General features: G+C 35.8%; 1 protein-coding gene across 2 annotated transcripts in view; it reads right to left on the reverse strand.

Moving 5' to 3' along the window:
* PSME4 (proteasome activator subunit 4) overlaps nucleotides 1-25674 on the reverse strand; it is a 114942-nt gene that overhangs the window by 28162 nt on the left and 61106 nt on the right. For both annotated transcript variants that reach the window (XM_044263953.1, XM_044263952.1), the window contains exons 20-35: nucleotides 24702-24797; nucleotides 17445-17500; nucleotides 14294-14350; nucleotides 14032-14087; nucleotides 13840-13938; nucleotides 12215-12277; nucleotides 11977-12072; nucleotides 10455-10586; nucleotides 8168-8377; nucleotides 6417-6553; nucleotides 5344-5397; nucleotides 4930-5059; nucleotides 4197-4278; nucleotides 2520-2673; nucleotides 1947-2016; nucleotides 563-688 (exon numbers count right to left, since the gene is read on the reverse strand). In XM_044263953.1, coding sequence (XP_044119888.1) covers nucleotides 563-688; nucleotides 1947-2016; nucleotides 2520-2673; nucleotides 4197-4278; nucleotides 4930-5059; nucleotides 5344-5397; nucleotides 6417-6553; nucleotides 8168-8377; nucleotides 10455-10586; nucleotides 11977-12072; nucleotides 12215-12277; nucleotides 13840-13938; nucleotides 14032-14087; nucleotides 14294-14350; nucleotides 17445-17500; nucleotides 24702-24797 — 1618 coding nt within the window. The remainder of the gene's footprint in view (nucleotides 1-562; nucleotides 689-1946; nucleotides 2017-2519; nucleotides 2674-4196; nucleotides 4279-4929; nucleotides 5060-5343; nucleotides 5398-6416; nucleotides 6554-8167; nucleotides 8378-10454; nucleotides 10587-11976; nucleotides 12073-12214; nucleotides 12278-13839; nucleotides 13939-14031; nucleotides 14088-14293; nucleotides 14351-17444; nucleotides 17501-24701; nucleotides 24798-25674) is intronic.

The raw sequence follows: 25674 nt of genomic DNA on the forward strand, positions 1-25674 counted from the left end.
TCTGTAAGTTAAAATAAAAATAGTGTTTTATCACAGTAAAATATAATCAATGAAATCACAATTAATAATCTTTCTGACCTTAAAATTTCACACACCTCAAAGAACTCAAATGCATAGTCTTGTTGGGTTTTCTTCTATTGCTAATTATAAATATTAAGAGGTAAATATGAAAAAGCTTCTTTTTCCTGGGGTGCCTGGGTGGTGTAGTGGGTTAAGCCTCTGCCTTTGGCTCAGGTCATGATCTCAGGGTCCTGGGATCAAGCACTGGGCTCTCTGCTCAGCAGGGAGCCTGCTTCCCCTGTCTCTCTGCCTGCCTCTCTGCCTACTTGTGATCTCTCTACCTGTGTCAAATAAGTAAATAAAATCTTTAAAAAAAAAAAAAAAGCTTCTTTTTCTTAAAAACTCCTAGATCTTAAGCTAAGATCAATCTGATTGGCATAACTTTCACAGCCATTTTAGATGAAGACAACAGATAACCAAACTCAAACTTTGACTTTAAAACTTATGCACCAACAAACTGATAGTAAGCTTTATGAAGAGGAATATTAAATAACATATTTACCTTAAAGAGGCAAAAACGGCGAGGATTAAACTTATCTTTTCCTTTTCTGTCTTCTAAAGATAGAAAAGTAATTAACTGTTCAACAAATTTAGGATCAGAAAAATGATCAAATATAATCTGTTCAGCCTATAAAGTTAAAAAAAAACAACATTCAGGGTTTATGATCTATTTAAAAACATGATTCTGAAACATCAAAATTCAACTGTGAAGTTTTGATTATCAACAGTAGGCTGTTATAAGAATTTTTACTTCTCATAGAGGCTTTTGAGAACCAAAATTTCTCCTAAAAATGCTAAATCCATAACAGTTGAAAGTTTTCCTTCAGATCTTCAAGTTTGAATTCCCTTTCTCAAACTGAATTAAAACCCACAAACAGTCTGCTTGAAGATGGTACATAAAGACAGTACCATTGTGCCATCTGGTGTATAACTGAGGAAAATATTCTAAACTGTAAACCCCAACAAATTATTTCTATATTTATAAAACATCAGAATTAAAAGGTAAACTTTGTTGAATTAGAAAATAAGTGCTAGGGATACCTGGCAGGTTCAGTCAGTACAGCATGTGACTTTTGATCTCAGGGTCATGAGTTCAAGGCCCACATACAACATAGAGCTTACTTAAAATTTAATACACACATAAATAAAATAAAAAGCTATGTTACTAAGTTTACTGAGAAAGACACTAAAAGTCCTTAATTTTTAAAATGGTAAAGAAATAAACTTTATTGACAACTAAGGAGTTTCGACTTAAATCTTCAAACATCTGTTTACTGAGTGCTCATCATTTATATGCAATAAAAAGCTAAAAGCCAACAGCAGCAACAAGCAACAAAACCCAATCTCTGCCCTCAAGAAGCTTGTTACCATATAGAATGCATACGAGAAACATGTTAATGACTATATAAAGCAGGACCCAGGAAAAGTGGGCCAGTACATGAGCAATCTTAAAAACAAAGACTTGGGGGGTGTCTGGGTGGCTCAGTGGGTTAAAGCCTCTGCCTTCGGCTCAGGTCGTGATCTCAGGGTCCTGGGATCGAGCCCCGCATCGGGCTCTCTGCTCTGCAGGGAGCCTGCCTCCTCCTCTCTCTCTGCCTGCCTCTCTGCCTACTTGTGATCTCTGTCTGTCAAGTAAATAAATAAAATCTTTAAAAAAAAAAAACAAAGACTTGTGCCAACTGGACCAAACAGAATTCAGGGGATGGGTAGATAAAGGGGGTGGAGAAAGGGAGTACACATTTACCAATATTTACCCAGTGCTATCCTGAAATACACTGACTGGGGGAAAAAACCATGACCTCCGTTTGAAATAAATCAGAGGCCAAAAGTAAGATGCATGTGCACCATGATTAAGTGTTTACAGATAGCGAAAACGGAATGCTTACCTCTGTCAAATCCTCCCTGCTTCTGCCAAGCTTAGGCTGCTCTTCCACACCAGCGTAAACAACCATATTCCTACAAAGAGTTTATATTTGTAATATATATAGAAAAGAAAAAAAAAAACCAACACAGGAGAGCTTCATGGAGAAAGCATTAGAAGACACTTTCAATGAATTCTAATTAGATGCTGTGTCCTAGTGACGTAAGCGATTGGAGTCAACAGTGAGACACGCAAGCATTTCTCTGGGCTGGTGTAGGCATAGGTAATACTGATAGGTAAGCATATAATTTAGAGCAGCTATTCACAAACTCCTTAAATGTGTAATGTTGGAAAATAAGTCTAAGGGTTTCAGTGGAAATACAAAGAATGAGGGAAGACTGAGGTGTAGCCCTGGCAGGAACAGAAGAAAAAGAGGAAGAGGAAGAAGAATAAAGCTAGAGTTTGTGTGTTTTTGGTGGCAGGGTCCTCCACATCTACTTTGAGTGTCTCTGAACCTCTCCACAAATCCAAAATGATAAAACAAATTACATCAAAGATCAGCTGTTTAATACGAAGGTTTGGGCAATTTGCAACTTACTGAGGCCAGGTGTAATATCCCCAGTGAGTTTTTTCCACAAAGCAGCTTGACTCCCATTCTTTTTTGGTTCTTGGTATACTTTTGCTATCATAATGCAACCAATGATTATCAGGCCTATCCCCAGCAAGAATTTGGGCAGGTTTAGAATATCCACCTTAAGGAAAAGACAAGTACATTTGATAAACTTAAAAATATGCATGCAATAATTGCTCTCAACTTTCAATCAATAGTACTGGTTTGACTTTGTCTTTATAACAAGTTTATCAAAATCTGTTCAAGGCAAGACCACATATGTATGATTTCTTTTGAGCTATTTAAGAATACCAGCCACTGCTGAGATTGCCATCTAGAAAAGAAACACGAAAAGTACATGTGTCAACAATGTAAAATTCTTGAATGGGATAATTATTTGGAGCAAAAAACAAAATCAAGTATGATCCACACTTCATTCCTTTCACCAAAATTAAAAAGATTAATTTTGTTAAAACTCTTAAGATTTGAATTAATTTCAGGCTTAAAGAGCTCAAAGAACTCCCATATATTCTTCAACCAGAAGCCCCAAACTTTAACATTTTACCATATGTACTTTGACATTCTTTCTACATAATGTACATTTTTTGGGAACCATTAAACATTCATTTAATATGGGAACTACAAATGTGTCCCAGTGAGGATAAAGCAGGATTAGGGGCACGTGAGTGGCTCAGTTGGTTAAGCATCTGACTCTTGATTTTGGCTCAGGTCATGATCTCAGGGTTGTGAGACCAACAGAGCCTGGGATGCAGTTCTGCACCAGGTGTGGAGCCTGCTTGAGATTCCCCTCTCTAAAAAGGCAAATAAGATTAGTGGTAGGGCGTATAATGAAAGGCTTTCCCACATTTTGTTAACACCATTTTATAGTGTTCCCAGATAAAGATGGTGTTGCATAGCTATACTCCCCTCCCAAGCGAGTATGAGGTGGGGTGGACTGAAAATAGCTGTTTGAGTATCACAGAAGTTATCAGAGATTAAAAAATGTGGAAGCCAGAGGAATAAAAATGACACCCCCCCAATCAAGTTAGTTCATTATTTTTTCTGACCACTATTCTGATTAGATTACTATTCAGAAAATCTGGTAACACAATAAGGTATAAAGAAGAAAATTAACCTTGCCTCTAAACCTATACCCAGAGAAAAACACTTAACATACTGATGTATTAATGATAAAGGTCTCTGGTAATTACTGCGAATTTTAAGTCTCTGAAAGTCAGTCTGATTAATAACTACTGTAATTGCTTGGTTGGTAAGATAAGTAGAAGACATGTTTGTGGAGAGTGTGCAAAATGTACATGTATTATAAAGACACAGTCCCTCTTTTTAATTTATATTTTTAGTAATCTCTACACCTAATGTGGAGTTTGAACACACACCTGCAAGACCAAGAGTTGGGTGCTCTTCCTACTAAGCCAGTCAGGTGTCTCAGAGTTCATCTAGTTGTATAAATACTTTTTATCACTAGTTTTCACTGAGTCAATTATTTTTCCTCATAATATTCATGCTTTGTGTGCTGAGATCTTTCTATACTTCTAAACTTTGTATAGAAAAATATTAGAGCTCCAGAACTATAAATTTATAAATTTCAAAGAAGCTTTCCAAGTTTGACTGAGAAGCATAGTAATCACATTTGGTAGTACTTACTCATTTCATAGGGGCTGATGGTCAACTTTTTGTGGGTTCTTTTGAGTTGTTTAAGAATACCAGCCACTGCTGAGATTGCCATCTAGAAAAGAAACACATAAAGTACATATGTCAACAATGTAAAATTCTTGAATGGCTGTTGCCTGCCTTGAACAAAGCAGAAGCTGGATTCTACTTCTTTTAAAAGCAGATTAACTACTCACCTGTTGACATTTGGCGGCATAGCCATGTGAGTGCTATCTAACTTGGAACGAGTCATTTCAAGTTCTTACTTTCATCCAAGCTAGTCTGCCTAGAAACTTTGATCCTTTATTCTGCTCATTCTTCAAATCTCAGCCTAGAATCTTAAAGGTCTTTCTCTAATGCACCAGGCTAGGTCAGCCCCATCTTGCACTCCACCTCTAATACTTTGTGAATAAAACCCTAAAGTTGTATCCTCACGTATCTTTCCCTTCCTATAATACTTCGTAGCTGTCATTAATTTTTCAAAGTCAGGATTTTCCGTGAGTCTATAAACTTGCTCCCTGCTGTATCCCCAGTGTTGAAATGCACAGTGCCTGAACATGTCCTCATATACCGGTTGCTGAATTATTATTATCTCTGAACCAAGAATGATAGATTCTGAATCAACACACTTCAAGGCATTTATTAAATGTATCCTCTGAAAACTTTAAAGGCTTCAGGTGGGTAAAAATTCTTGAACTCAAGACTGTAGCTACAATAAAGTATCTACCTTTCGAACTACAATTGCATCATGGTTGAGATTCTCAACAAAAAAACGTATGGCACGAAGAGGTAACACTCGGTCATCTCTCAAAAGTAGAGACAGAAGCCCAATGCCTATATGTTCGAATTTCCAAGGCCTGAAAAGAGGAGGGAGGAAAAAAAAAATCACAAAACGTATCACTCATAAAACAACTTTTAGAAGAAAACTGTATTTTAAATATTGTAAGTTTTCTAAGAATTAATATAGGTTTACTAATGAGCACCACTCTTACCATTGGCCTAAAAGTTTACCTCTCATTCTTCTAAACTCATGAATCAGACAATAATTTTCTGAGATACAGCCATTCATGGCTTTCAGGGTAGAACCCCCCTGCAGTATTTAAGGTAAAAGCTTTGAGAACTTTTAAAAACTTGCACTTACAGATTTCTCTGCTCCACACCATCTAATAAAGTGTTTACCAAATTTTCATAGTTCCTTAAAAAAAAAAAAAAAAAACAACAGACAATAAAAACAAACACTTTAGGTGAGGTATTGTTTTAATACAGTAGTTAAGATGATCACCAAATAATGTAACAGAAATTCAAATTCTAGTCAAATTCACCCCCCTCTTAATGCATCATCACCAGACTATAAAAGGCCTGGTGAGAACCAAGCCAGAGTGAGAGCAGACTGGTGAAGAGAGATGTGAGAAAAAGAACATGAAGGGCAGAGAGAAAACAAAAAAACTGCTAGGTACACTGAGCACCTCAACTGGCCCCAAGCAGGAGGCTTCCTAGCTTGATTTTGTTTTTGCCTTATGAATATGCTTATTATTTTTTCCCTAACATGTCTATAGAAGTAATCAACTGTAAGACCACTTCTAACTAATTGAGTACTACTCACAGATTTAATCTAGATTAACTAGATTAATTAACCTAGACATGTTAGGAAAAAAACAATAAGTATATTCAAAAGGCAAAGAGAAAAGCAAGCTAGGAAGGCTCCTGCTTGAGCGCTATCACTGAAGCACGGAATTGCTTGGGTTCCAAAAACCTAAAACCAGTTGTCGTTGTCAGTCTTCTTTTTTTTTAAAAAGATTTTATTTATTTATTTGAGAAGAGAGACACAGTCACAGGGAACAGAGAGAGCACACGTGCAGGGTGTTAAGGGCAGAGGAAGAAGCAGACCCCTCGCTGAGCAGTGAGTCTCACTAGCTCGATCCCTGCACCCTGGGATCATGGCCTGAGCTGACAGCAGATTCTTAACTAACTGAGCCACCCAGGTGCCCCTAAAACCAGTTTTGTTAAGACAAGTTTTAAGATGGAGTATTCCACTTCTGTAGCTGAAAGTGACAATCCAGGACCTTCACAATAATGATCTCCTAACGTTTTGTATTTTTTCAGAATCAACGTGTAAATTTCATGAGGTAAATATGGCACATCTATATCTCAGAGATATTCAAAACCTGCTACCCATAATGCTATCTATCTTGAGAAGCAGGCATCCATAATTACCTTAGTGCATCAGCATTCTTTTCTTGTTGGCGTTTAAGTCCTTCTTTAATTTCTTCTGCACTAAGCATTGTCTGGTTGGAGGAGGGGTTTTTTGATTGTTGAAGTAATTCTGCTATTTCAACACAGGACTTTGGAATCTTATAAAAAAAGAAAAGAGAGGACACAAAATGAAGTACTGACACATGCCAGAACATGGAGAAATCTTTACAACGTTATGTTGCGTGAAAGGAGCCAGATATAAAGACCACCTATTACGTGATTCCATGTACATGAAATGTCCATAATAGGCAAATTCACAGATAAGGGAAGTAGATTCGTGATCTCCAGGGTCTAGGAATGCTGGGGGAATGGGAGTCACTGTCCCCAGTACACGCTTTCTTTCCGAGCAACGGTTGCAGAGTCCAGGGCATATACTATTGTGAATATACAATATACTATTGTGTTATGTAAGGGTGAAATTTTTGTCATGTGAATTATGAGCTCATTAAAAAAAAAACTTTTAGTTAAAAACATTAAAAAAAAATTTTTTTAAAGTAATCTTTACACCCAATATGGGGCTCAAACTCACAACCTTAAGTTCAAGAGTCACATGCTCTCAGCCAGGCTCCCCACCAAAAAACCTTAAAAAAAACCACAAATTTTTATTCACTTATGTAAGAGAGCGAGCGAGCATGATAGAGACAGAACCTGAGTGGGGGTGGGGGAGAGTACAGAGGGAGAGGGAAAAGCAGACTCCCCACTAAGCAGGGAGCCCAGTGTGAGGCTCAATCCCAGGACCATAACCTGGGCAAAGGAAGACACTTAACTGAATGTGCCACCCAGGCACCCCCAAAAAATCTTTTTTAAAGAAAGCATAATCCGGGGGTGCCTGGGTGGCTCAGTGGGTTAAGCCTCTGCCTCCGGCTCAGGTCATGATCCCAGGGTCCTGGGATCAAGCCCCACATCAGGCTCTCTGCTCAGCAGGGAGCCTGCCTCCCCCTCTCTCTCTTCCTGCCTCTCTGCCTACTTGTGGTCTCTGTCTGTCAAATAAATAAATAAAATATTTAAAAAAAAAAAGAAAGAAAGCAAGCAAGCATAATCCGGGGCACCTGTCAGGCTAGTCAAAAAGCATGTGACTCTTGATCTTGGTTGGGGTTGTGAGTTTGAGCCCCACTTTGGATGTAGAGATTACTTAATAAAAATCTAAAAACAAACAAACAAACAAAAGCATTATCTAATGACAGTTGTAAATAGCAGGACTGTGTTTTATAGAAAAGGAGTATGTTTAGAGCAGTGATTTTAAAACCAAAGGATGGGTGTCAAACACAATTACCATAGAGAGGAGGGCAATTCACTCACTCCACCACCACTTTTATCCATCCTGTTGTGACCGATGTGGACAGACACATCTGCTACATTTCCCCAAACAAGGATCACTGACACATTTGTCACTTTCTCATTTGTCACATTACCCAATTTTAATTTTTGTCACTATAAATTATGAACCTTATGGTCAAACTTTTATGACTTTGGCTAGTAAGAGTGACCTCCTAAAATATAATCAACTCTTTGAAAAATGAGGCCATGGATATATAGATAATCATGGTGAATGCAACACTGTAATAGCCCTTTGTTGCCTCTTAGTAGAAAACAACCCAGCTCTCTTCTGGCCATGCTCCAAATTCAGTGATTACTAAAGTACAAATATTAAACAGAAAGCTAATACTAATTTCCAGTAAAATTTGAATAAAAAAAAAAAAGGTTTTGCTCACTGAGAAATCCAAGCCAATTGTTTCATACTGCCGATGAATCTTTTCTGCAAGATCATCAAACAGTCTCACGATTGATGGCTTTTCCAGGGACATCGCTTTGCTAAGTCCAGAAGAAACAATTGCTGGCCACGTCTGTACAATACAGTCCCAGTCATGAAGGTTTGCCAAACATACACCACTGTGATTTCCAAGGAGACAATACAAGGCACCCTGCAGGTAAAAATAATTAATGTAGGGGATAAGAGCCACTGTATAGTTATAGCCAATTCACTTACATCTTTTTAAATGTACTAAACACTGATTCTCTAAGTGCTTGATACTGGTTAGTAAAATAGGCTCACACATTTAACAGGTTACTTTCAGAAACTTGAACTCGACATTTAACTGTCATCCAGTAATATTTTCCCTTAGTGATCTAATGAAGAGTTAGCTCAAAGAGCAGCTATGAATACAATAATATAGAAATTTAAGGCTGTTGTTTTTAAGGATACAGATTCCATTCCAATTCTCATCTATTCTCATCTACTACAATTGTTAATACAAAGGCCACAAACATTCGCCACTTTTAGCATCTTAGGGGCATCTGGGATAATTTCTAAAATCTGATTGTGTTCTTAAGTTTTTCTTAAACTAGCTAACTTAACTATACTGTATGCTTTTTACTCATAAAGGCTCAATTAATCAGAACGACACCCCATTTTAATGAAAAGAGCTATTATGTTATTTTTTAAACATTAACCATAACTCAATTCTGATCTGGCTTATTACCCACTGTGTGCTCTACTCCTCTTTACAGGTTCTCATAAGATCACTGGTAATTTCGATTTTACTAACCTAACAGACGTTTTTTAATTTTGATCTTTCTTGGCCAATTTGATTGTGTCCATTTAAACCATTCCCAACATGGTCAACAACATACTACCCTAAGAGTCAGACATTCCACAACACTCTTGAATTATACATCTACATCGGAGGCCAGCAAATTTTTTCTATAAAGGGTCAAATAGTAAATAGTTGGCCATATGGTCTCTGTTCCAACTCCTTATCAACGATCTTGTAGCAAGAAAGCAGCCATAGACCAAGAACAGAAAGGAATGACATGGCTGTGTTCTGACACAACTTCATTTACTAAAGCAAGCAACTGAGTCCAAGCTATAGTTTTACCCGTCTTACAAGACAGCTTCCAAGAACGTGTTTAGTTGTCATCTTAACTCTCTCCAGAAATCAAATGATACTGCTAAGTCTCCCTTCTTTCAGGGAATGATCTCTCCTTGGCTTCTGTAACTCCTCATATCTTGGTATCTTTCTGATCTTTCCCTTCTTGGTTACTTCTTCATGGGATCCTAATGGAGTTTTCTCAACACTTGCCTCCCGGTCCTCTTTCTCCTCTTACTCTCCTCCTAGGCTCTCTTACCAGTGCCCAAAGATTTCAGTTATCATCAACACACACTGAAATGGTGTGTTTAGTGAAATGGTATCTAACTACCTACTTGACATCCTCTCTTAGTTTATAGGAAATACTTCATATATTACTTACCCAAACAAATTCATCATCTATTCTCCCTTTTCTCTCCCTCTGATGTACCCAATAACCAGCTGTACAATCCAGAACCTTAATAATTTCGATACCTCCTTTTTTCAGTTCCTTCATACTCAACCACCAAATCTCATCAATTCTCCCTCCTAAATCACTTTCAATCAATCCACTTCTGATAGTAAAAGCATTATGTTTCACCTATACTCTCCTACACCCCTGTGAGATATACTGTTTTCCTTATCTTATTCATCTCCTTCCTTCTCTGCTCTACTCATACAAGCTCTCATTCAGTTGCTCAAACTTATATATTTCTTCCTGTCTCAGGCCCTCCAACATGCTGTTCACATTACTCTAAACCTTTTGGTCTTGCAGCCCCCTCTCCTACAGGCCAGCTAGGCTCTTTATCCACTGGTGCTCAACTCAAACTGCAGCCTACATTTTCTCCCCATCATAACGTCAATCATAAACATAGGAAGAGTAAATAATAGGGAGGGAAAAAGACTATGTTTAAAGGTGTAGGACAGTGATGTCTTCAATTTGTTTTGAAATACATAAAAAAATGAGATGGATGTAGATAAATACATCCAAATGTATTTATTTGTATGTACAAATATATTAAAATATTAAATACAGAATCTGAGTGGTAGACATATGGATATTTATTGTATAAGTCTTTCAACTGTGTATCTGAAAATTTTCATAATTAAAAAAACAAAACAAAACAAAAAAACCCAACAAAGAACCCTATACCTTGAATTGCTGTTGTGTGACATCTTGTCTATCAGGCCGTAAGAACTCCAAAACCAAGGGAATGATATCTCTGCAACAGAAGTTATACGCACCCAAGGCAGCAAAAAATGTTTGCTGAGCCTTATTTCTGACCTGAAGAAAGTATTATTAACAAAGAACTTTTATTATATAGTAGACAACAAAAAGTTTCTAAAGAAATTACCAAAAATAAAATAATTTAAATATTGCTATAACAGAGAAATATATTAAAGCACATACCTTAACAAAAATAAGTAAATGATTATCTTTTTACCAAAAGGAAAAGCATATTACCACCAACTACATCCATGGTTTAGGTTACAGAGGTTCAAATATTTTTGATAAAGGAGAGACTGAACAGAACTGATATGCATTTGTCCTGTAACATAATCAGCAGACTATTTAGCTTTCTATTCTAAATAACGTTTGATGAGAAGAGTTAGATTTTCTCTTGTATTTATGCAAAGAAAATCAAAGACTTTCTAAAACACAGAACTTTACATTTTCAATGCAAACCGTAAGTAGAGCCCATATGTTTTGAACCCAAACAAAAGATTCAGTATAAGATTATAACCCATGAACTAAATTGTAATGAATAATAACCAAAAATAGTAAAAGTAACACACTGTACGTATTTCAAACCTTTTAGGTGAAATCTTTGAGTTAGAGACTGTGTCCTAACTTAACATTATTTATTAAAGACAGAATAATTGGCTATTCATGAATTTTGCTTTCCCAGTTCTCTGTGCTTAAAGAGATTGTCTCTTGGTCCTTTGCTTCCTTAAAGGATGGACCCCATAATTCATATGGTAGCAGGTTGCTGAAACCCAACCATAACATCTAGAAAGAATCATACAGCCTTCACAGACTGGCTTTCACAATGTGATCTGATTAAGTTGTAGCAACACTGCACTTGTGCTATCTATCAACTCTGCATTTTTTTTAAAAAGATTTTATTTATTTATTTGACAGAGAGAGAGACAAAGAGAGAGGGAACACAAGCAGAGGGGTGAACAGAGGGAGAAGCAGGCTTCCTGCCGAGCAGGGAGCCTGATGTGGGCTCCATTCCAGGACCCTGGGATCATGACCTGAGCCAAAGGCAGCCCCTTAATGACTGAGCCACCAAGGTGCCCCTATCATCTTTACATTAAAAAAAAAACTTGAGAAGGAACAAAAACCAGTAAAAATAAATATTGTTTTTAAATGACTACTAAAATTAGCTTGAAAATATGTGTAATTTGAAAAGTGCATTCTATGCCAATAAGTAATAATAATAATAATTATTATTATTTTAAGTAGATTCCATGCAAAGCTTGAACTCATGACTCCAAGATCAAGACCTGAGGTGAAATCAAGAGTTGGACGCTCAACCAAATGAGCCACCCAGGCACCCCTCCAATAAATTATTTAAACTTCCTTGTATTTGAAATGGGGCTATTTAGATTGCACTGTAGTAAAACAGGGAAGTGGAGCTGGGGAGGGGTGCAGAGGGGATGTGACTTACCTGACTGTATGAACTGGTAGATAAACGAAGAAGATCTCGGATCATATCTTGATGTACCCGTTTGTATTCACAACCCTCAACAGTCAGTGTTCGTAGCTACAAAAAGAAAACAAGGTAAAAATCAAATCTCTAAGTTTTTACTGAAAAGTTCATTTAACTATGATGTAACACAAATAATTACATATTCATCTGGAAAACTGTCATTTAAAAAAGTCATCATGATTTTAAAGAGATCTACCTCATGCTGCAACATGACTCTGTCAATCAGTAGGGCTCTGATATGTTGTTTTTTCCCATGGAGCTAAAAAACAAAGTAGAAAACAAAGACACTCAACATTGTTCCTAATTGACCGCACCCATGGGTTCCCCTGAATCCTTACTGACAAATTTTTACTGAACTGTAGAGGTTCACGCTGGACTAGTGAGTACTGGTGGTATTTCATTTATTCTAAAGTGAACAGGCTTATATTAAAAGATACTATCTCATTTAATTTTATGGCAAATAGTAGAAGTAGCCCTTTAAAGAGCTCAACCAACACTGTGTTTTCCTCTGGTAGTTTACCAATGGATCTATGCATGGGAGAGGAACTGAGCTGGTCCTTTTTCAGTCAAATACCAAAAGTACAAAAAGAGACAACTAAGAAAATTGCTTGACTCTGTTATATTTATAAATAGCTTTCCAGGTAACTGTGTATGTTTACTGTAGAATATGTACCTTTTACTTTTCTAAAAATTATCTTTAATGGTCTCCCCTTCCACCTAATCTTCTACCTGGTCACTGAAGGCAGATACCTGGAACTGAGAGACTGCTCCTCTTTTACACCTTTATCTCACTAGCCATCAAGTCTCTACAAAATCTTCTTTTTCAAAACATCTTACTTCCATCCCAACACCGGTGACTTGATTCAGGTTGTGTTTTTCCATCTAGACTATTGTGATAGTTTACCCTCCCCTGCTTCTAGTCTCAAACTCCTACTGCTGTTTTCTTCCTCAGCAGTGATAGAGCTTTTCAAAAGTCACTGAATACTGAATAAGTCAATATTCAAATCAGCTATACTTCAGAACCTGTAATGACTCCTCTATGCTGAATATAAAACTGAAGAACTTTCTGGGGATACAACTATAAATAACCTGTGGGCGTCTGGCTGGCTCTTGATCTTAAGGTCATTGAGTTCCAGCCCCACATGGGGTTAGAGATTCCTTAAATAAACAAATGAACTTAAAAAAAAAAAAACAAAACCCAAAAAACAAACTATAAATGACCCAGTTGTCACTTGCTGTTTCTGTCCAATAGCCACTGCCATGTTTGTATGTCTCCCTGCCCTTTTACCTGCCATTCCCTTTAAAATATGCAGTGAACCTTGCCTAAACTGACCCAGCTTCCAAAAGTTTCCTAAAGAACACTTGCTATCAACATCAAATGGCTGGCATAAGTATTCTTCTTCTGTGCTCCTGAGAATACTATACTCCATAGAGGTACCAACTTCTCTTGGACACAAAGATAACGTTAAGAGGTAATTTTTCAAGATCTCCATAGAGTGAGATGCTTTAAATCCACACGTGTGGACAACTCCTCCTATCTTTTATTCCCTCAAGTTCTTAGGCGGTAGCCTGACACATTACCACACTCCAAATTCCCAATGAGAGTTCAGACACTGTCCTGGAATGGAAACTCTTAAGTTTGTAGGAGTAAACATTTTCCCAGCATTCTTTTGATTATACCATGATATAATATTTGAAAATCTATTTTACTTACAGGGAAACTTCCTCTGTATGCTGAATAATCCTTAAATCAAGTGACTATCTCAGTATTAAACACATTTTAAAAAATTAATTCAGAGTTTTTTAGGTGAAAATACTGACCCGGTTTTCCATTGATTTCTTCACTAGGTTAAAGCTTTTCCAACGGGAGTCAAATTCATGTTTGTGAGATCCTTGGAACTGCAAGAGGTCTCCAATAATCTGTTTCAAAGAATATCAAGTTATATATTTACAAGCCATCATGTCAAAACTAGTCATATTAATAATCATGTAACTATTAAAGGACAATTGTACCTTTATGATAAGAAACAAAGACTTAGTATCATCTTCTGAATTGTTAAGTATGTGGTCTACAATAGAAAAAAATGGATTTTGGTTAAAATACTAAATACTTTGAGTTACTACAGGGCTCTAGATATATCAGTTAAGAATCTCTTAGTTAAGGAAAAAAAAGCTGTTCTATTTAGAATTTAAACAAAGTTGAGTAAAAGCACATATGCTATAAAATTCCTAAATATTTATTAGTAAAAATAAGTTAAATCATGTATGTACTCACTAAGAAGTTTCCTTATGACCCTAGCAATTGCTTCTCGGTGGTTCTCTCTGGATAGATCTATTTTTTTAAAAAAGAGAAAAGGCATTTTAGACACACTGAATGCTCCCAGCTGTTGAAGCTTACTTACATCAACAGTTTATATCAAGAATAAACCATGTAGGGGTACCTGGGTGGCTCAGTAATTAAACATCTGCCTTCAGCTCAGGTCATGATCCCAGGGTCCTGGGATCCAGCCCCACATCAGGCTCCCTGCTTGGTGGGAAGTCTGCTTCTCCCTCTCCCACTCCCCCTGCTTGTGTTCCCTCTCTCACTGTGTCTCTCTTTGTGAAATAAATAAATAAAATCTTAAAAAAAAGAAAAGAATGTATCATGTATCCAGGAAAAAACCAAGTAGGTCTGCCTTAATCATAATTGGATTAGTTTCCAGGCATGATAGAGTAATTTTTAAAACCTTCACATTTACAAAGACCTGCTTACAAAACTTTCTTGGCAGGCAAGGAAGAGGGAGAAAAAAAAAATCCTTGCCAAAATTTCAAAGGTTCTATTCACTAATTAGAGATCTTAAGTGCACAGGATTCTTTAATTGGTTATAGGTGACCCAAACAAGCCAACAAAAGTTATACCTTAGCAATTTATCTATGCAGTTAATTCTACTGTTAATCCAACAATAAGGAAATATACTAAGTTTCTATTAATGTTAGATTCAGAACATTAAGTTAACACAATGTTTTACATATTTATATGAAATTTAATTTACTATGACAGGAAGATACAAAGATAAAGGTTATAATATTTTCACATTCATATCAAGTATAATGTGTCAGTTCTAAAACAATTCTAAACATAAATGAACATGATGATATATGAAAATCTGTCTCTGTACACAGAAAGCATCCAAATATTAATTTACCTGATCCAATTTCTACCTTTTCTTAGCTATTCTTTTTTTTTTTTTTTAATTTATTTGACACACACAGAGAAAAATCACAAGTAGGCAGAGAGGCAGGCAGAAAGAGAGGGGGAAGCAGGCTCTCCGCGGAGCAGAGAGCCCGACGTGGGACTTGATCCCAGGACCCTGAGATCATGACCTGAGCTGAAGGCAGAGGCTTAACCCATTGAGCCACCCAGGCGCCTTTGGCTATTCTTTATATAAATAACTTTCCGATTTCTCCAAGGAAAGCAAAGACAGCTATGGTGTAATTAATTAATATTCATTTTATATATGAAAAAGAGACTAGGAAAATTCTAACTACATATTACTCCATTTTAACTCTTTTTAAAAAAATTACTTAAATTCAAAAAATTATTTAAATTCATTAGTAAAATTATTTAAATTCATTATTTAAATTCATAACATATAGTATATTATTAGTTTCAGAGGTGAAGTTCAGTAATTCACCAGCTGTATATAACACCCAGTGCTCATTATACCCTGTGCCCTTCTTAATGTCCATCACTCAGTTACTCCATCCCCCCCATCACCCACCCTCCTCTAGCAGCCCTCTTTGTTCCCTATAATTAAGAGTCTCTTATAGTTTGTCTCCCTTTCTGATGTTGTTTTATTTTGTTTTTCTTTCCCTTCCCCATAATGCTCTGCTTTGTTTCTTAAATTCCACTTATGAGGGCGCCTGGGTGGCTCAGTGGGTTAAGCTGCTGCCTTCGGCTCAGGTCATGATCTCAGGGTCCTGGGATTGAGTCCCGCATCGGGCTCTCTGCTCAGCAGGAAGCCTGCTTCCTCCTCTCTGCCTCTCTGCCTACTTGTAATCTCTCTCTGTCAAATAAATAGATAAAATCTTTAAAAAAAAAAATTCCACTTATGAGTGAAATCATATAATTCCTCTCTTTTAAGTCATTTTGCTTAGTGTAATACCCTCTCGTTCCATCCACATCATTGCAAATGGCAGGACTCCATTATTTTGTGGCTGAGTAATATTCCATTGTGTGTGTCTTCCTTATTCATTCATCTGATGGACATATTGACTCCTTCCCCATTTTGATTATCGTGGACATTGCTGCTCTACACACTGGGGTGCAGGTGCCCCTTCAGATCACTACATTTGTTTCTTTGGGGTAAATACCTAATAGTACAATTGCTGGGTCGTATATTCAACATTTTTTTTTAAGATTTTATCTATTTACTTGACACAGAGAGACACAGCGAGAGAAGGAACACAAGCAGGGCGAGTTCGAGAGGGGGAAGCAGGCTTCCCACCGAGCAGGGAGCCTGATGTGGGGTTCGATCCCAGGACCCTGGGATGCTTAATGACTGAGCCACCCAGGTGCCCCCCCCTTTAAAAGATTTTATTTATTTACTTGACAGAGATCACAAGTAGTCAGAGAGGCAGGCAGAGAGAGAGGAGGAAGCAGGCTCCCTGCTGAGCAGAGAGCCCAATGCAGAGCTCCATCCCAGGACCCTGGGATCATGACCTGAGCTGAAGGCAGAGGCTTTAACCCACTTAGCCACCCAGGTGCCCCAGGAGCCCCTATTTTTAACTTTTTGAAGAACCATACTGTTTTCCAGAGTGGCTGTATTAACTTTTTAAAATTCCTTATTTTAAATTCAATTTAGTTGATATATACTATATTATTTGTTACCGGAGTAGAATTTAATGACTCGGGAGCCTGGGTGGCTGTGGGTTAGGCCTTTGCCTTTGGCTCAGGTTGTGATCTTGGGGACCTGGGATAGAACAGCCATCGGGCTCTCTGCTCAGCGGGGAGCCTGCTTCTCCCTCTCTCTCTGCCTCTGCCCACCTCTCTGCCTACTTGTGATCTCTCTAATAAATAAAAAAAATCTTAAAAAAAAAAAAAAGAATTTAGTGACTCATCAGTTGTATATCACATCCAGCACTCATTATATCAAATGCCCTTCTTAATGCCCATCACCCAATTACCCCTTCTCCCCACCTACCACCCCTCCAGCAATCCTCAGTTTGTTTCCTAGAGTTCAGGGTCTCTTATGATTTGCCTCCCTCTCTATTTTCATCTTATTTTATTTTACTTTCCCTTCCCCTATGTTCATCTATTTTGTTTCTTAAATTCCACATATGAGTGAAATCATATGGTATTTATCTTTTTCTGACCATTTTAACCCTTATAGAGTAACTGACAAAAACTGTCCATATAAGATTTACTCAGATTATAATTTACATACCATATTCAAGTCCAGTATACAACTTTGTCTCTTCCAAGGACACCATACTTGGTACCCTGTATAAAAACAAGAGTGCTTGCATTTATTAATAATATCAAAAAGAAAGATTAAAGGGAAGTGTCATTGCTAGAATGTTTAAATCAAAACAAAGATGATGTTCTTTTAACAAACAGATTTCTCATCTTCAATACTTCAACTCCCTACTCTGTCCTTCTGAAGATTAATGTTATGTTTCAGTAAGGACAGTATTGTTCATCTTAAAGAAAATGTTAATTAAATTTAATGACTTTATGGGGGAAAATTCACCAGCCAAATAAACATAATAATGATGTTCAATATTCAAGTGTAAAAGCTTAAATCTGATGATAAACTCTTATACACATTTATACAAAGAAAAGTCGTTTTATAATGGTATAATAAAGGTTAAAACTAGACACCAAAAACTCAAGTCAAATTTTATTATAAAATACATAGCAGACAAACTTCTTTAAATAATCATTACCTCTCCTCTAAAAGCCACCCAAACTGATCTCTCCTAACACCTACAGTTAAAATGCCATTACTTTCTTTTGAATATGATCAGATATAAAAACACTGCATTTTCTAATTAAAGATCTGCCACAAAGAATTATATTAACAGAACCAGACCCAGCTAGTTAAACTCATTAAACAACTAAAAGTCACTTTTAATGTATGTAAGAACAGATTTTACTAGGGAATACGAACCTTTATATCTGAAATCTAAATTTTCTTCAATGAAAAATATAATTTTCAACATTTCAAGATACAATATCAATACAACAACTTTTCTAAGAGGAAGAACATAGGCATAAATGCCAAGGAAACATGGGGTAAGCTTATCTAATACAAAGCTAATTAGTTATAAAAAAATTTTTTATAGTGACTGGTTACTACTCATCACTCATGAACTACATAGCACTTGTAATGAAGAGAAAACTATTTTTTAAATCAACATACCCCCATTTATATTATGTTTTCTTAAGTTGAATTAAGCAAGTTATCTCTATCTTAATATTTGGTAGATATGAATTCTTGGATTTCTCTAAATGGGTAATAGTATTAAGATTACTAAACTGCCAATTATTTAACTATTTTCCTCACCATAATCTAGGACCTAGGATGGCAACGATACTGTCTCGTGTTTCAAACCAAGCCTACAGAGTATAAACAAAGAATGGTTATATTTTATAATATAAAATACTGATTTGCTTTTCAGAGACTTTGAAGTTCAAATTCAAATTCATAAAATTTGGTTTTCATTCTATAAAACTTCAGCCTTTGGCAACATCTTGCAAACTTGAGCATTCTGTAAAACTGTGTATGATTAATTAATATATAAGCACCCAGAATCTAGTCAGTTAAAAATAAAATCAGATTCCTTTACAATGAACTTCAAGGAGTCTAACATCTCTACTGAAATTAGATTTCGCCACCAAAGAGGAAAAGACTGTGCTCAAACAGTAACAAGCATAAAGCATAAGATTTTAACCCCCACCCACTCATCCTTCCTTCCCTATATAGCACAGGAAAAGGCTTGCCATGAGCTATCACATGAGAGTTGATGTCTCCTCACTGCGGCTGTAAACATCAGTAGTTGTGTGAAGAATGCTATTGTACCTTACCCATTTTGTACCTAGTACCAAAAAATATTGAACCAAGCATGCATTTTAATTAGTCACAAAACTATTCTTACAAACAACATAAAAAAACAACCACTACATTAAGCTATTTTGAATTTTTACTGGGTATGTGTGTGTGTGTACCCATATAAAACCCTAACTATCCAACAAAAAAAGACCATCAGCTAGGAATTTGAAATGTTTTGCTTCTATGCCTTTCTGACTCTAGTAATACCAGTATTATTAATACTGTAATCACATTTAAAAGTGAATCTCATCTAAGAGCCTTGATACTTATTTTTAAAATTCATGTCATTCTGAATTGTTTCCCTACTTAGAAAATCTGAAAATTATCACTTATTTACAAGTGTTTCAAAATATCTCAACCAATATGGGATTCTGAAGCATTAAGAAATACATTTAAATAAACCCAGCTTTGGCTTTCCTTTTGAAATGTAAACTAAAACACATCTTTCATACTTCAAGTGTACCAAAGGCATCTGGTTAGACATATATTCCAGCTTTATTTGTTCTTATCCATCACAAAGTCCTTTTATGTTTATTTGTCTAAGACTCAGTTTTAATAGATCACTTCTTCTCTAACAATTTAATTAAACTCTCATTGGACTGACAGGTTTTACACTAAACGTTTCTCGACAAACTTAAATACATATACTAAATAATTTCCTCTAAGCTTTAGAAGAATAATTTTCTAAAAGAAATCTGTATCCATTACCCGAGTAAGACTTTATGATTGTATCTCTTTGTGGCCACACTAAGTACATGTGTGCTGCCCTATACTTTTATACTTAAAACTGCTTATTGTCACTTTTAGTTATGCACAGAATCTTAACTGAACATATTTAAAGTGCCATCAACATTTACAGATTTGAGTTCTGATTTAAAGCTACAGTAGCCATATGTAGAATTTAAATCAAATACCATCACTGCCCCCACTATAACTGAAATTCATTTTTCTCATTCCCTGGTGCATTTTACAAACAGTAATCATTTGACATCAGGAACTTAATAAAATTCTAACAATTCCTACACAACATATTTTAAATACCTCCATTTATACAAAAGCAAAGTTAAATCAGCTTCAAAGCACTAGACAGCACCAGGCCACCTAATTTATAACAATATGTGTTCAATATTTGTGCCACCCCCCCCCCAAAAAAAAGAAAAGAAAAAAAAAGCCCTAGACGTTTGACAGCTATGTTATTTATACCACTAGATGGCAATCTTCTCCAGATTTGATTAGAGCGGAACTATGAAAATAATCACTGGGAGAGAAAGGACAGTGAAAAAGGAAGAAATGACTAATAACACAAAAACAAAATATACAATACAAATCCAATATGCAAACAAAGGCTAGTGAACTGTCATGAAACTAGTGTAATCAATACTTCTTGTCTACAGCTGGAAGAACAGCCTATACTTCCCAATAACCAACCACCCGCCCCCAGAAGAAAGCAAACATAAAAGGTATAAAACCAAGCCACTAATGCTAGCAGAATTTGTTTTCCAATCAACGTTACAAGTGTTTTCACAAGAAACAATTGACCTATTTCTGTGTTCTGTTATCCAATTCAATCCTAGGCATCAATAATAGCTATAAACACAAATGAAAAACTGGCTCTTGCTCTACCGTGTGAACAAAAGGTTGCTAGGTTTAAAATTAACTCTGAGCATAAGAACTATTTCCATGTCTGACATACAAGCTTTAAAAAATCAATGAAAACAGTCAGAAGGTGAAATAAGGAGAAAACAGGGTTACTCACCGTGGAGTAGTAACTGTTTCCTTTTCTGTGTGCAGCTCCCCCAGCAGAGCTGGGTAGTTTCCTGGAGGTGCCAAGAGAGGTTAGCTAGCCCTGCCCCTCATCGCAGAACAACACATCCTTTCACATATTAATGAAATGGTCTCAACTCTTAGACCTTAACTATGAAGTTTTCTTTGCCTCAGAAGTTAGTATAAGCTGAGATCCTAAGAATGATTTTAACTAAGAATGGCTTGACAGATCTATCAGAGGAAAGGGGCACAAAGTAAAGAAGAAATATCGGAGATGAAAAATGATGACTCCTCTACCTTGAGTAACCCTGTTTTTATAGATGTTAGTTTTTTGCATCTTGTGATAGCTGGTTAGACCTAAAAGATTATAAAGAGTGGACTGCAAAAGGAGAAATTAATGACGATTTCAGGATTAAAGGCAAGTGTCCAAAATTCCTGTATGACCCTGAAAAGACATAATCCAACTTCCACATCTATAAAGGTAGAACTAGGAGTGTAAACTATATCACACATTATTTCTATTAAGTCATTAACTAAAGGTTCCAACAGCAAAACAGAGAGGTTCCATTTTAAGATTAATTCAGCAACCTTGGTATCTGACAAAACTGCCAAAAAGTCAAATTGTACTGAAGAAATTTACACTTAATTACCCTCAAGGGACCCTAGTTTACCCATCCTCTGAAACAGTAAAATTTATAATATATACAACAAGATATTTAGTAATCCTATATTGCCAAAGGCCAAAAAAATACAATGAAGATACCATGAGGTTCATCATTATTTTCTACTTACGACAATCAACTCATCTAAGTTTTTATATTTTGTCTGTCTCTAATACAATGCACAGAAAATTGGTTTGCACATTTAGTAGCCATTTACCTGAACAATGGGATTCTAAGACTATGCCATATACTCTACCAGGAACTAAATTAGATTTTCTTACAGGAAAACTCAGAACTGAACCAAGTTTCCAGTTTCTCATTATTGCAATTTTCTAGAGGACAAATGCTACTAATACATGTGCAAGGCAAAGTTAATAATGAAAGATCTGACCAAAAAAATTAAGCAGCTAGAATGTTTTTACCTAACTGAGATTTATATATAAGAAAAATATAAGACTAACTGTAAAGAAAACTGAGTTGCTACGTGCTTTCAAAAACCGGTCTGGTATTTCAGAAAATACATACTACCCACAATACCACAGCCAAATTGTTTGTTATTAACAAGAGTGACTTCCTCAGGCACCTCAGGCATTACACTAATTAGTGAACTTGTCACAAGTATATGTTTCCTTTTCTCCCCCACCTGGTATATTTTACTCTATTTCTTATGGAGACCTGCTGCTAATAATTCCAAGAATTATGCTACAGATATCCTTTCTTCACACTAAGATGTATGATATATTATCACAGAACAGTGGCACCACTGACTGAAATCATTTGATTAGTTTTGTCTTTTTTTTAAAGTTCTATTTATTTAAGTAAACTCTATACCCATGTGGGGCTTAAATTCACGACACCAAGGATCAAGAGTTGCATGCTCCTCTGACTAAGCCAGCCAAGAACCCCCGATTAGCATTTTCAAATCAATTTACATTTAGAAATCTTAACAATTATAGACCTAAATTAAAATAAGCATTTCTGAATTTAATTTAAAAAGCTAACTTTATTTTACGATACTTTAGTAAGAACTAATTTGCTACCTGTAAAAAAAGTTGAGATTTACATAAAGAAAATGTAAAAATAAGTTAAGATTTCAGATCAAGGAGGTATCAGTTAGAAACTGGTTTTAAAGGAAAGGATTCTGGTAAGAATTATTTAAAAGTCCCTCTCTCTGATGATTCAAAGGCAAAGGGCTGTTCATTAATCTTTGATTCTACTTCATATAATCATTATCCCTGCCTAGATGTAACTATATAAAAAGAGTCCTAAGAATGTATATTGTTCAATGATTAAAACAACTGAAGTTTTTGTTCTGTATTTATTATGTATTATTAAATATACCAGAAAACATTTCATATTTATACTTGTAAGTTATTAAAATATATTAACAATATATATTTATAGTAAATGTAATTTTGTATTACCTCATTATGTCATGTCTTATTACATAAAATTTTCACCCTAACAGTGAAAATTCTGAAACACAAAACTTTTCAGTCTAAATTACCTTTCCTTCTCAACTTCTCTGGGAAAAACCTACAAAGGATACTCAGGATAAATTTTAAAGCTAATAATGTCCATTCATAAAGTGTTTGTTAACACCGTATTCTTTTCCTTATTTACAAACCTAACTGGTTTCATCATAACCAATTATAAGGAACCTTTGTCCCGATGCACTCACTTTTATTTCAAAGTGCTAAAGACCTTGTTTCAACATGCTAGCGTAGGGCATGTGGCATAAACATTAAATATGTTCATAGTAAAGAACTGCACCAGAAACCTCTCTGCCTCCTGAGGGGACCCTGCAGCAGTGCGTCCTAAGGATCAGTTAAAACTAAAAATCTTCTAATCATATATACAGAAGACACATCCTTTGGCTCTTAAAGGATTAAATTCCCAAAACTCCACTATCAACATGTTCAAGCAGAACTAAATTTACTGATGTAATATATCTGTTATGTACGAAAGAGGTTTTCAGCATGCCATAAGCATTCAATTCCCACCATATTATAAACTGTTAAGATCATTAGGAAAATCAAAACCATTTTTGTGAGTCTCTCATTTTTAAATAATGTTTAAAATCAATCTCTCTTAAAAAAGATGAACTTTGGTAAAATTGCCCCTAAATCAAACTATAATACTGATGAAAACCAAAAGTGCTTTCAAAGAACTCAGCAAATTCCTAGACAAACTTAAAACAGATTTCCTTACCTGGGATGACCCTACTTCTCCCTCTCAAATCTAACAAACAATCTAAAGTTCAATGCCTAGAAACAGGTTTTAGAGTGAAGTAAGTAGGAACCAGGAGAAAGTATGACCCCAAACAATGATGATACAAAATATGGAAAAGACAAGCAAGCCACATTTTAAAACCACTCCTTGAAGTTTTTAAGATTTTTGTTGCAAATCAACAAAAAATTCTTCCCTTTGTGTTTTTTGAGGGGATAGGGGTTACGTCCTCATTTTTATGTGATTGTCATAAACTTGCTCAGCAACGAGATGTTGATGCTGAGAGAAAGCGATCTAAGGCAGTACACGGAGACTAGGCCCGCGACTAGCGTCTCACTACTAAGTAAGCTGAGCTCACATTACATACTGCTGATTTCATTTAAGCTCGATTTTTTCCAACTTGAATGACTGCACTGACAATAGACTAAATCAAGGCATTCATTCAAAACTGTAATAGTCTGAAAAGCACTTAAATTCATAAAAACAACTTAGTACAATTTTAAAGCTCAAAATAACACAAATTTTTATGTAAAAACACAGATTTAAAAAACACACACACGCTGATTTTTCGTAAAAAATCCCTAATGAACACTGATTGCAGACCAAAAAAAAAAAGATTTTTCTTTTTCTTTTTTAAAAAAAGAGCATTTATCTTAACTCAGAAACTAGAGGGTAAACTTAGTACTGATATTTTTAAACTGATTAACGTTCAAAATTATCCTATCCTGGTACCATATGAAAATCTGATTAAAGCTTTACAGTTTATAGACCTATATTCTGTCTCAGGTATTTTTTGTCTAATAATGACAAAAAGGTTAAAGTGATACAGAAACAACACCAATAATAAAACCAGTGACTCATTATGTGACTAAGACTTAAAATACATGCCAAATGGCAAAACAGCAAAATATGTAAAGTAGTTATTTTTACTTACAAGTTAGTAACTGGCTCTCCTTTCAATGGAGGTAGGAGGTTTCCTGAGCCAATTAAACAGTTGTGCACTATAGTTAGACTCTGTAGAACATCATCTCTGGAAAAGATAAAGGTATTTTCATATTTTAGGAGACTCCAAATCGCTGTCTAGCAAAAGGCTTTGGAGAGTCTAGGGTGAAGTACAAGAACCTTAAGTGGGGATATATAAAATTAAGGCCAAGAAATGGCAAATGTTTTCAGTTTACCCACTTCATAATACAAGGTAATTAACAGTGTTTATATTGATAATATAGTACAGACCTACTTAGGATTAAATAGGTCTTAAATAATCAGAAACAACAACAACTGACTGCCATCTGTGATCAATTCTGAATATCATCACCTACGTACCCAGAGATCGCTACCACTAACAAAAAGGGAAAACAGTATTACAGAAGCTCTTCCAGCATACTCCCAACTTTTAAAAATGGACTAATTAGGAGGGGTGCCCGGGTGGCTCAGTGGGTTAAAGCCTCTGCCTTCAGTTTGAGTCATGGTCTGAGGGTCCTGAGATTGGGCCCCACAATGGGCTCTCTGCTCAGCAGGGAGCCTGCTTCCCCTTCTGTCTCTGCCTGCCTCTCTGCCTACTTGTGATTTATCTCTGTCAAAATAATAAATAAATAAATAAATAAATAAAGAAAGAAAGAAAGAAAGAAAGAAAGGACTAGTTAAATATTTACTCCAAAAAGCAGTTCAGACATCATCAGTCATACTTCTTTCCTCCTCCAAACCATTCCTACTGATTTTGCTTATTAAAATTTCCTGGTATTTCACACATTTTAATTTTCTTACTATTATTTTAGGAATGTCCAAAGATTCAAACTATAAAAGTCTAATGATCTTATAACTATTTTTTGTTAAAGCTTCTTAGGAAAGAAAAAAAAAAGCTCACAGAAATATTTCACTAAGTAACATTAATGTCAATAATATGAATT

This window comes from Neovison vison, chromosome 8, assembly GCF_020171115.1.
Source record: "Neovison vison isolate M4711 chromosome 8, ASM_NN_V1, whole genome shotgun sequence".
Classification (NCBI taxonomy): Eukaryota; Metazoa; Chordata; class Mammalia; order Carnivora; family Mustelidae; genus Neogale; species Neogale vison.